The 12,906-nt window shown below is 45.3% G+C and overlaps 1 protein-coding gene across 1 annotated transcript in view; it reads left to right on the forward strand.

The window, feature by feature from the left end:
* Window positions 1–12,906, forward strand: part of TBX15 (T-box transcription factor 15) — a 92,202-nt gene that overhangs the window by 61,017 nt on the left and 18,279 nt on the right. Inside the window, exon 6 of the mRNA XM_016223348.2 lies at window positions 8,678–8,742. Within this exon, the coding sequence (XP_016078834.2) occupies window positions 8,678–8,742 (65 nt within the window). The remainder of the gene's footprint in view (window positions 1–8,677; window positions 8,743–12,906) is intronic.

Consider the following 12,906-nt stretch of genomic DNA (forward strand, 5'->3'; position numbering starts at 1 on the left):
TTACAAGTGATCTCACTTAGTGCAATTCCCTAAAAGCTGCATGTGAATACCGTTTTTGTAAATTAGATTGCATTTCATCTTTTGGCAAATTGTCTAATTAATAGGATCCTGCAATGAATCCTTTTCCTTGAAACAACGTGTTTTTGCTTGTTTTGCTAGAAAGTGTGCATAGTTTTATTTTGGACCTGCTTGAAGTAAAATGAAATTATACTGCAACACTCACCACCTTTTGTATTTGATACTATGCCTCATGCTCTGACAAAGAAAGCAGTAGAGGAAAAGCATGTATTTGCTAAATATTTATCGAGTGCTTCCTCTGGGAAGGCGAGTTAGAGTGGACTGATATAAGAAGAGTATTTCTCTTTCACAATGGATGAGGGTCCTTAGATGTTTTGTCTTTAGAGGAATTTTAAATTCAACAACCCCCTAGGCTGGTTAATGTTAAGTACTGTGTGGTTGTTGGGCTTTCTCAGCAGCTATAAAGCATTCCCAACTTCAGGTTCCCCTCGTGGAGGCCACCTTTGATCGAAAGTAGAGGAAGAGCTTTAGTTTGCTTTGGGCGCCATTTATTTTATTTTAATTTTAAAAAAAATACTCACCCGAGGATATTTTTTCAATTGCTATTTCAGAGAGTGGAAGGGAGAGCGGGTGGGAAGAGAGGTGGGAGAGACATATCAATTGTTTGCCTCCCCCCATGCCTGGGGATTGAGCCTGCAAAGGAGGTATGGCTTTGGGTGCCATTTAAAATCTATTAAACCCTCTTGAACATCTTAGATGGTAAAATTGCAGAGGTCATGGAGACTCCTTACGGAAAACTTTAATTTAAATCAAGGTTTTTCAAGCTCTGATACAAGACAGGCAGCAATGTGGACATGGCCTTTGGAGCAGCTGGAACCCTGGGAAGGAGAGTATAAGTCTCAGTTCTCCAAATAACGCATTGGACTTTTCCCCAACACTACCCCAGCCACCATTTTAGACATTAGTTTCCCTGAAGGCAGAGATATGGTAATAAATACTACAATTTTGGAATTTAGTCTGTAGAACAAACCAGGACACTGATGAATGAACTCATTGACATCAGTTCTAGAGACCAGGAGGGTGACTATTGTAACTCAGGCTGAAACTAGAAAGCACAGCTCACTGTGACAATGAAAGAAAACCGAGCAGGGGTGCCTGAGGTCTCTTTCTCTCCCTCGACCTTCCCTCACAGGCATTGCCCTGCGTCTGACTACATTCTCGTTGTATAAATATTTTGTCTATATCCGGACTGGGGCAGGGCCATGATGATCTGGTGGGGGTGGGAAACCATGATTAAGATCATGGGATTTGGCAGCAGACATACCTGGATTGATTTGTGACTTTTCTACTGATGAACTGTATGACCTTGAACAGCTTCCTCACCCCCTTTCAATCTGTGTTTCCTGGTCTGAGGATGTCCTAGCTTCACAGAGCTATTGAGACTAGAAGAGGGAACGTGCATGAAGTCGCTGACACAAACCTGGCGTCCAATTAATGGCAGTCAGACATTGCTGGTGAATGGGTCCACACAGACACGAAGGAGAGTGGGGAACAGAGGCCATTTTAAAGAATAAATTGCTCAGCCCTGGCCAGTGTGGCTCAGTTGGTTGGAGTGTCATCCCATGCACTGAAAGGTGGTGGGTTCGATTCCTGGTCAAGGCACATGCCTAGTGAGGGCGCTCCCTTCTCTCTCCAAAATCGATTAAAAAAACACCATATTCTCAGGTGAGGATTAAAAAAATAACAATAAATTGCTCATTATGGAGAAAAGGGATTGTTGGGAATTGGAAGAGCGCCTTGGCTCTTCAAGATACTGTAATCAATAGGTAACTACTTCGATCTCTTTGTTCTCACGTCACGTTGGTGAATTCACGATGTGCTGACATTCAAAACAGATGAGTCACACTCAATTCTGCAGGTTTTGAAGTCAAGATAACAGCTTTTGCCTGTTTAACAAGCCTCCCGTCCCTGGATAAATCAACAAGCACGATTGTTTAACATTCCCTTTGGCTGTGTAGATATGATTTAATATAATTCAGTGACTTGTAATAAAACAAACTAACCTCAGTTCCTTCCCCCAGGAATTGTGAGGTCTGCATCCTGTAAGTCAGAGCTGTGAGCGATCAGTAATTTCCAGCCTGTCTTGAAGATGCCGGGTAGCAGAAACGGTTCTCTTTTGTGAGCTGTATGCACCTATTACTGTGTTTTTATTGCCTTCCACCTTCCAGAATGAGAACAATTAATATTTTATGGCAAAATTGTTTACTTCTTATATTTCTTTGTAAGGGAATGGTTAGGAGGCCTATGAGAGTGAAGAGAAAAAAAGTCAGTGGGGGGAATCATTGTTCTCAGGAGCTTGTTTGCAGTGACCCAACGAAGAAAGGACAAGAGGGAGTGGAGCTGAGATGAAATGTTACCCAGTTTCCTAAGGGAAGGTGGTGTCTTGTCCACAGACAGCAGTGGGCTAGACATTCAGAGACCTGGGCTTTCGTCCTCAATTTCCCATTAGCTCCCTGTGTCACTGTGAGCAAGACATTCTCTCTTTCTGGGCTTCAGTTTCCTCTTCAAGAAAATGAGCAGTTGGCCTATGCTTCCTAAGTCCTCTGTTAGCTCTGAATTTATAATTCCTCCCTCCTTATTCCCTGTATGCCTCTAAATGAGGATTGGGAGCCATTTATCATCATCAAACAGAGGCAACCGGCACATGAGTTTCAAGTATTGAAAACTATGAGTGTTCACGTCTGTGCACTTGTTTAAACCCTATTCTAGACCAATGCAGTTTTAGTACGTGTACACTTGAGGGGGGGGAACATGGTGTTTCGTTACCGCTAAACAAAATACTCTAAACTATACTATTCATTGTGCCTCCTCCCAGCCCTCTCCATTGCTAACAGATGCTTCCTGTTGGCTTCCATCTGTCGCCCAGGCTGGGCACCTGACTCTCCCACATCCAGTCTGCCATTAAACTCTGTTGCTTCTACTGATGCAATATTTTCTTCTTTCTAATCTCACTGCGGCCGCCCTTGTTCTGAACCTGTCCCCCTGCCCCCAATCTTAGGCTGCTGTGACAGCTTCCGGTAGAGTCACCTGCACTGCAAGCTCAGTGTCTCACCAGCCACCCGGTAACTCCTTGCCGGACGGATCTTCCCAAAGCACAGCTCTAACTGCGTCATTTCTGTGTCAGAACTTGTCAGTGACTCCTCAGTGCCTTGGGAGCAAAGTCCAGGATCCCAAGTCTTTCAATTAAGATCCTCTGTGGCTAATTACCAACCAAATTTCTAGGTTTGTTTCTCGTTAATCATTAGGCACCCACAAGAGTTCAGGAATCTAGTTAGAATTTTATTATTTGTGCTTCGTAGCTGTCTTACTTTCGCCCACGCTCTTGTCTGTGCAGAAATGCCCACCCCCTCCACCTTTATCTGTCCAGGTTCCTCCTCCTCCTTGGGTCTGGCGCAGATGCCACCCCTTCCCACCTTCCTTCCTTCTCAGCTGCCAGGGGGCCTCCCCTCGTGGAAGTGTTAGCGAGTGCAGCTCTCTCGTGACCCTATCGCCTGCTGACTTGTGTGTGTTTGTTCAATCTTCCTCTCAAGGTTTTAAGCTTTTTGAAAGCAGAGGTTGCACATTCTACAGAAAATCAGTGTGACATGGTAGAAAACACCAGGTCGGTAGTTAAGAGAACTGAGCTCTAGAGCCCGCTCTGCAGCTGGGGGACTGCTGCCTTCCACAGATCCCTCCATCCGCACTTGTGAATTGGCGGTTTGGTCTGAATCAGCGCTTCTCGGTCACCACTCAATGGACAGGGCTTTTATGATCCATTGAAAGATGAGAAAAATGGAGGCTTTTTATACATGTAAACATTCATTTTAATAGACTCTATATTTTTTATTTTTTCCTTTTAACTTTTTTGATGCTAGAATGTCATTTTATGAACTAATGACGGCAAGAGATAGTAGATGTTAACTCCCTATTTCACTTGGTAGAATAAAAAATTGGAATATCAATGTCAATCTCTCAGATATTGGGAGGGGGAATTAGAACTGGCCTATGAAATTTCGAAGCCCAGCACTCACTGAGACAAAGGACACTTCCAGCTCCATAATTCAAGACATTTGTGTCTGTCCCATGGTGCAGAGCTCTGAATAGATCCTTGGAAAATGGCTGAATGCATGATTAGTCAACACTCTTCTATTACCAGCTTCGTTATATATTTTTGGTTCTGCTTTTTTGGATAGAAATAGTAATGAGGCGTGAAGAAAGAGTTTCTGTGTCATGACATATCTGTGCTTTTCTTTCCCTGTTCCCATCTCTCCCTCCCACCCTTGCTGACTGACCCACAGACTCCCGGGCTGCTAGCATACTGAAGTTATTATTACGGCTACCTGCTCTCGCAGTGCCAACCTGGCCAGCCTGGGCCAGAGAGGAGGGTACACCATGCCCAGGACCCCATCGTGTACAATACGGTGGTAGAGGTTGGAATAAAGGTGACTCCACACTTTATGCTTTTTCTTAGAAGAGGCTGACGCCAACATGTCCTCATGGAATTAGCAGGAAATTTCCATTACAGAATTTTTGTCTTCTCTAAGGGAAAAAGCCTGCTGAACACTGAGGGTTTTTTTTTTCCCCCCCACACAGGAAACTAGATTTCAAAAAGATACAGCCCCATTCTCCTCAGGTAACACAGTCTTATTTCTTGATGAGAATTGGCTACAGGAACGAGCTAGGAAGTCTGTAACCACAGCCAGGTTTGTGTAAGCAAATCCAATAGGACTTCTGAGTCACTCATTATATCTTAAACTAGTGAGTGAGCCAGTTTTACCCTAACTTTCCAATCAAATCAGGATAAAATTTTTTTCATATAGGCTAAGGTTTTTAAAAAAGATCCCAATGGAATACCCTTCAAGCAATATGATAAAAAATAAGCATAACTAAGAGAGTATTAATAAGGGCAGGCCCTTGCAGTCTTGGTCCTGTGAAATCATATTCAAGATTTAATTTTCTTTGTTCGCTGTGCTATTTATGTCTGCACTGTGCACTGTGAGGTATATCTCATTTATTAACTGCCTCTATGCCTCTGTTACGAGGGAAAAAAAGTCAGTGAAAATGATTAAAATGAATGGTGGCAGGCCAGCAACCACTCCCTCATGTGCCCCAGCCTTCAATCGAAACTCAGACTACACAAATCAGTGTAAAGTTATGGAAATAAAATCAGTGAACAAAAATGCTTCCCTAACCTCCACATTTTCCATGTCTCCTCATTATCATTGGACTGAGTTTGAACATGACTCCTGTAGAATAGCTTTGGCCGCACGGGAAGCTACTAATAGACCTTTTCTCACTGGAAGAACATTTAAGACTTGTGTCTGTAATGCCTGCAGGGAAAGCAAATAGGATTGAGGGAATTGTTTGGTCTATATTTTCTAAGGCTTGTTATGGCTTTGGGACCGGTGATCCCTGTTTCCCACATCATCACTCACTCATTCACTCATTCATTCATTGAAAAAGTATTTATTAAGCATGAAAAGCATTAGATTCTGCTTAATAAAATGGTATATAAAATAGACCATGATTATTAGACATAGATTATTGATAAATAGACCATGATAAATAGACCATGATAAATAGACATAGATTATTAGATTCTGCTTAATAAAATGGTATATAAAATAGACAGGGTGCCCTGGTCGGTGTGGCTAAGTGGTTAGAGCATCAGCCTGCAGACTGAAGGGTCATGGGTTCAGTTCCTGGTTAAGGGCATGTACCTGGGTTGCAGGTTGGACCTCTGGCCTGGTTGGGACTCATGCAGGAGGCAACCAATTGATGTGTCTCTCACATTGGTGTTCTCTCTCTCTCTCCCCCTCCCTCCCTTTCACTTTCTCTAAAAATCAATGGAAAAAAATACCCTCGGGTGAGGATTAATATGACAAAAAAATAAAAATAAAATAAACAGGTTCATACTATAGACCAGGGGGAGAGACAAATAGTAAATATGTGAACAAAAAAAAAAGTATACTTGCCAACTGGGTTAAGAGCAAAGATGGAATTAGAGGGAGTGCAGTTACAGAGAGTAGCAGAAGTATGCTATTTTGGAGGGGTGATCAAGGAAGCCTTCTCTTAGGAGAGAACATTTAGAGACTTAGGAGGAGGAATCGGCTATGTGAAGAGCACAGAAAAGAGCGTTTTTGTCTGGAGGTAGAGTGAGTGTGAGGGGCCTGAGCAGGGAAAGAGCTTGGCACATTCCAGCACTAAGAGCTGCTCTGCTGGGCTAGAGCCGTGAACCAGGGGCAGAGGGGTGTGGGTGGGGCAGGCTGGCCCTGCAGGGCCTGGCATGGAGCTTGGATTGAATTCGGGGTACAGTGGGAGCCACTGAAGAGAATGACGTGATCTAGTTACACACTAACAAAATCACTTTGTTTGCTGTGCAAAGAAGAGATAGGACAGGGACAAGAGTGGAAGAAGGGAGATCAGTTTGAAGGTTATCTAGAGAGGTTTAGTCAGTGGATGGTGGTGATCTGGTTTAAGGCGGGAGGTAGAGACAGCCAGCCACAAGAGGGTCTAATTGGTAAATGTAATTATGGAGGAGGGTTGAAAATTACTCAAATGCAGCTCACATGCTACTCCAAGATAAGACCTCAGAGCACTTCAACTTGGAATAATCCCGACTTTCTCTAAGCTCTTACGGCACTCTGGCTCCATGGCAAACCTAATGACTTTCTGTTTTATTGTGATTATTAGTGTATATGTCTCATTTTCTCTTCTAGAGTATAAGCTTCTTGGGTTGGGGAAGACAATACACAGCCATGTACTGACTGTCCGCCATTCTGCCACCTGTGCTACCTGTCACAGTGCTTGGCACACAGAAGGCACTTGATAATAAATCAGTAAAGAGTAGTGCAACCACACGCTTCATAAAGTTCTCCGAATCTCACATTAAAAGCTTTGAGACAAGTACAGAGGTGTGGTTTCTCCTAACACTTGGTGACATTTGTCTATTAAATCTCCGTACCGGCCCCTGGCCTGCGATCCAGTGAATTGTGGGAAACGGGTTTTCAACCCTCTCTCCCAGGCCCACAAAATAGAATGTCGTTATATTTACAGGGGCCTGGGGAGACCCCCGAAACACAGCAGCACAATCATATATCAGAAACCCCTATCATAAATGAGTCGGACAGGATAAGCCAACTTGAAAGAGAAAATAAAATATTATAACCCCGACTTGAAAAGAAAATATGGTGTGTGGTTTATTGCTGTGGATTATGGAGGAGGAAAGAACCGATTTTAAGGCAAGAACAGAACGCAGTGGCAGTCTTTAAACTCCGTGCAGTGTTCACGTGGCAGACAGTGCATGCTGGAAAGCCGAGGCTTTGGGCTCCTGCTCTGGTCTATAAAATAGATGTAAAATTGCTTGTGCTGCGTTATTAGTGCTATGTTATTAATAGGCCATTCTAGAGGCAAGGGATGTTAGGGGGAAAATAACTGGTACTTTCAAGTCTTTTCATCAGAATCTCATATTGCATTTTAAAAACCTTTAAAGACTGTGGCTTTGGGAAAGTCCATTGTGATGGAAGAGGGTCTCGGGAAAATTTGCAATATTGGAAAGAACTTGAACCATCCTAGTGATAAGTTCTGCAATTATCAGAAAAACGAAGATGATCTCAGATAATGAGATTCTTTTACTTCTAGAATTACTTTCCATTGAGAGCGCCTTCCTTCCTTTCCTGAGCTCCCTAGTTCCCACCCCCAAGTCTCCATTGCTTGAATGCAGTGAGTCATTAACATCTGGTTCAGACATGAAGGTATCGAAATGCGTCCCATGACCAGGGCTGAAAGTGGAAACACTAGGGCACATGTGGGATTTGTTGGTCAGGCTTGTGCTAGTCCAATACGTACAACCGCCGCAGAGACTGAGGGAACCGGGATAGGATGCGCTAGGGACTTAGGCACTGAGTGGAGGTCGACCAGATGGCTCCTAGGGACCTGTTCAAGCTGGGTCGCATGGCTGTTTCCCTGGGTTTCCTCAGCCTTATGAAGCTGCCTCTCTATTTCCTCTGATTCTCTTGTGAACCTTAGAGACTGGATAAGATGTGCTGGATTCTGCCCCATCCAATCACATGTTTTTAGATTTTCCTTTGGGTGCGACCTTTACAGAAGAATAGCTGCTTCTTGTGTCTTTCTTGAGACCATTTCAGGTCAGTCAAGGAGCAATCCCTAGTGGCTGGAAAGACACAGCTTAAGTAAAGTGGGTAATGTGGCCAATTACTTGGATCCTTCAGGTGAGGCAGCCACCTGGTTGGATTGTCCGAATCCATTCATTGCACTTTTCAGGGTCCTCCTGTGTGTCATGTGCCATGGACCCAGTTTTCCATGTCAATACTTTTGTTTATCACCATTGGGGGGCAACCAAGGTGAATGGAAAAGAGTTTCCGGAGTCATACGGGGAAAACCTTGGTTTTTAGGGAGAAATGGGTCAGGTGAGGTGGGTCACACATCTGTGTGCCAGGCCCTAGTCCTCTATCGACTTCATTTAAATCTCCAACTAAAAGGAAATGAAATAAAAACACTAGCTGTGATTAACAGAGTGACTTTTGTTATTTTACTAGGAGCAACTGAAAAGGAAGTCCATTGATGAAAATATAATTCATGCTTTTTTGTTTGTTTCCAGATCACCAGATTAAAAATCGACCGAAACCCCTTTGCTAAAGGATTCAGAGATTCTGGAAGAAACAGGTAAGAGTAATTGGGAAAGAGACTCATTGACATTTCTTTTCTGGGGGACAATATTCCCACCACACCCCATTGATGGCTTTTGGCTCCTACTTTTTGGGAAATACCTGTATGTTATGCCACTGTGCAGAGAGAAATAGAGCAGATCCAAGAGTGAAAAAGCTGCCCCCTACAGGCTGAATTGTCCAGATTCTTTGTCAACGCACTGTAAATTAAAGTACCAGATCAGATCCCTCATGGTGTTTCCCCTTCTACTAGTCACTTAAAACACATTTTATGGTGATTTATTGTCATCAAAAGATTGCTGCTTTTTCTGATAAGCATCTACATGTGGCCACAGAACCTACAGCGATGTCTCATTTATTTGTCTTCATCAGTAAATAAGGAATTGTGGACAAGTAAACTTTTTTATACAATTATTACCTTTAAGAGCTAAAACTCTGTTAAAAAATTAACCATTTTTCTGACATGGTTAATATGAAAACAAACTTGTTGGGGCAAGTACAGTGGCCCTTGTATTTTCTCTTTGAAAAGCTCGAAATTACCTGATTATCACAATTTAATTCTCATTAGCTGCCTGCAGGGTCTGATGAGGGCAAGAATGATTAATGCCATTTTGCAGATGGGAAAGATCGATGGGTGAGGATATAGACGATTACCTATAAATCTTCTGGGGGTTCTATGCCAGCATCAGAGCCCAGTTCGTCACCTTCCAACCAGTGCCTCGTCTGTTGCCTTCTCCTGCTAACAGAGTTCTTATAAATCTATGGTCTTCCCCATGCCTTTTAGACATTAAGTGACTCATACTGACGAGCATGGCTTGACGAGTTGCATATAAATGTACCCCAAACATACGGATTACATTTCCTTTCAAAACGCATGGGCTTAAAAATTAGGGGGGAAAGCGCTCGGCCAATGTTTTTTGGTTTTGCAGAACACAAAACATTTGTGGGATACTCTGGAGTTCCAGAACTTGCCAAACCTCAAACCAAAACACGTTCAGGTTTGTTGATCTCAATCCATCCCGGTGAGACCCAGAGGCCCAGGAAGGGAGGGTGTGAGGAAGCACGGGGAGGGCACAGCCACCCCAGTTCTCTTTAGATGCCTCGCTCAGCCCCTGGGCCAGTAGCCTCTGGGTGCAGTGCCCGCTGAGGTCGCTGGGGTGGGGATACTTACTTCCTATTCCTGCTGTGCAATGGAAAGAGATATCCATGGAGAAGCGCTCCTGGCTTCTCGCCCTGTTGCTTCCTCCTTCCCCTCGATGGGAACCAGGGCAACTGATCTGATTGCTGAGTCTAGGAGGAGGGACACTTCAGGACCTGCTCGCCTGCAGGGAGCTGGCCTTCTGGGCTCTTCCGGTTGTATAGTGAGCCCAGCAGAGGAAGTCCACAGTTTGGGGGAGTCAGCTTATTTCAGGGGAGTTCTAGCTCACTCACTCAGCCTTCATGCCTGTGCCATAGTCTCCAGACACCTTTGTCAATAGTCACACTGGTATTTTGGTCTCCATTGCATTGGGCTCCTAGGCCTTTCTCGGAACTTATTCTGAATTCAAAGAAGGACAAGAGGTGATATTCATGGGGCCTCCCAGAACCCCAGCAGGAGCCGGAGTGAGTCCACAGTGTCAGCCCTGTGGTGTCACCATCATCAAAGCCTGTCACAGTTCCCTCTGCTTCTTCAGGAAGCGTCATTCACACACTTCAGTGTGAGCAGGTCACTGCCCTTCAAGCTCTAGTCATAGAGCTTCAACTTTTTCATTTGCACACAACTATTTCCCTGATGAGAACTCTCCACCAGAAAGGCATGCGTGCGGGCATGAGTGTGCATGTGTGTGTTTGTGTGAGAGTGTGCATGTATGTGTGTGAGTGCATGCATGTGAGTGAATGCATGAGAGTGCATGTATATGAGTGCACGTGTGTGTGTTCATGTTGTGGGGAAGAGTAGTAGACATCCAGGCCTCTTGGAGTGGAAAGCCTTACCAGTTTTGCTTCCAGACATTCTCTTTGCAATGGGAGGGAAATTGTATTTACTTCCAAATTGTTCCAGATCTGGCTCTGGGTGCGAGTGGGTCAGTATAGGCTTACCTTTAATCAGACCTACCTCTGGGGCACAATTTCTAGGGTTATCTCCAGAGATAGCTCCTCGTGGGAGGAGACAGTAACCCCTCCCTGTTCCTGGGGGAAACGGAGTCCCTCAGCTTGAGGTGACTTGGTGTCCTGTAGTCTGAGTTTTGGGCTCTGCCTCCTGCTAGAAAATAAGCTCCTTGGAATGGGACCATACCTTTTTTAGCTTTCTATTTTTAGATTTTTTTCCCTATAGTGCCAGGTATACAGAGTAAAATAATACTCGTTTGCTTAGTTACAAAACAGAAAACAGAGTTGGGGAGTGGCAGAGAAATGAAAAACCAGGACTCTGGAGCCAGAAAGCCTGATCCAATCTAGGCCAAGTTGGTGCAGCAACAGTGGGGAGCCAGCTTCAGACACCAAATAAGAAGGGAAGAAAGAGTGGATTTATAAATAGGCTTGGTTTGAAAGTCTAAAGGCAGTTTTGATTCCAGTCCGAGATGGGCTGCTGCTGTGAGACACCGATTTACCGTAATTGCAGATTAGACTCCCCGCCCCCCACCTCCCTCCGTTCAGGCCACCTGAGCTTGCTCTGGATGGTGGGGACAGGTCTGTGCTCCCTGGGTCCCTGAAGGAGGACACCCAGTGAGTTTCGGAGTCTGTGAGCCTCAGGGAAGCAGGGGGTCCCAGGGGCTGAGCCCAAGCACAGTAAGGTTTGGTTGAGAAAGGCCACTCAGTAGCAAACTAGGAGCTAAAATTACATCTTTGGGGGTTGCTACCCAATGGGAAGCCCGTTTCAGAGAGGAGACAAAAGTGACAAAAGGGCAGAGAAGCAGAGTCCTTGCACCGAGTATCGCGGCCCAGAAGCAGCCTCAGGAGGTGCGTCCGCCCACCAGCCTGGACAGCCCGCGCGCTCAGCTAGAGGGAGCGTCGCACCCACAGACCTCACGCAGGGAAGGGGCAGCCAGCGGAGCCGAAGGCGAGAGGACTCCTGGGGCGCTCGCCCACGTCTGATGTGGAAGCCCTGTTGCTGTTAGGGTGGCTGCCAAGAATTTACAGAAAGCCCAAGGCAGCTTCAGAAATTTTATATAATTCCCAGGGACTCCCTCCAACACCAACACATACATAAAAAGGAGAGGATTAGCATTTTGATCTGTCTGGGGAGTGAGAGGTTCTACGAACTTGTTTTAAAAGTGCCATAAAGTACATGCCTCTGGGTCCTCCTCTGTCAGCACCTTCCATCCTGTCTTTGACCTTGTTCTCTGACCTTGTCCTTCCTCCCAGCCTCACTGCACCCAGGACATCTGTAAAGGAGGCTGTGTCATGGGATGTGGTTTCCTCCACATGCCCCTAGCTGGCATGGCGCCCCAGAAGCCCTGCTATTGGTACCACAACAGCCGCCCTTTTGTGGTTCAGGGGGTTGGTGCAGTTTTTTAGGAGGGTATCTGTTTCTCTGTGGAGTCCACCCTTGGAGGCTGGAGCCAGGGCACTCAAATTTCATATCTTAGGAACCGGCAGAAAGGAGCTGGGGGCAGGCCCTGAATGACGGGGAGGTTGGTTTATATGGGCAACTGGTTTTCGTAGGTTGCCCCTCACTGAGAAAATGATAGGATCTGCGGGAGAAAGTGTAGGAAGCAGTCAGAGTCTGAGCTAATTGTCAGCCGGCACTGCTGTGTACTGGGAATGTGGCTGGTCACACGCAGTCCTTCTGGGTGCCTAGTGTCCCTTCACATAATGTTTCAGGGTATAGTGATCTAAAAATGGAGCCATTAACTGCATTGCAGGGATGGGTGAATTTGCTCGAAGACGGTGCTCAACGAGACTCATACTTAACCCAGTGGAAGGAATCTCTACTGGTGGTGGGGAAATATCTGGGAGTAAAGAGTTTTCCTGTGGCCCCCTCTTAAGCAGCTGCTGTTCCAAAGCCATGTTCACAGGGGGAAGAACTGTCTCCTTGGGCACAGACAGGACCTCTTGTCAAGGCCCAGCCCCTCCTCACAACACCCACTCAACATGAATGTTCACCCAGAAACAGGACTGTGAGATGAGAATCAGAGTGGCTGAAATTCACAGATAGGAAGAGGAAAAGTCAGCTCGAAATGAGCCC

Source organism: Miniopterus natalensis, chromosome 19, assembly GCF_054644295.1.
Source record: "Miniopterus natalensis isolate mMinNat1 chromosome 19, mMinNat1.hap1, whole genome shotgun sequence".
NCBI classification, from domain to species: Eukaryota; Metazoa; Chordata; class Mammalia; order Chiroptera; family Miniopteridae; genus Miniopterus; species Miniopterus natalensis.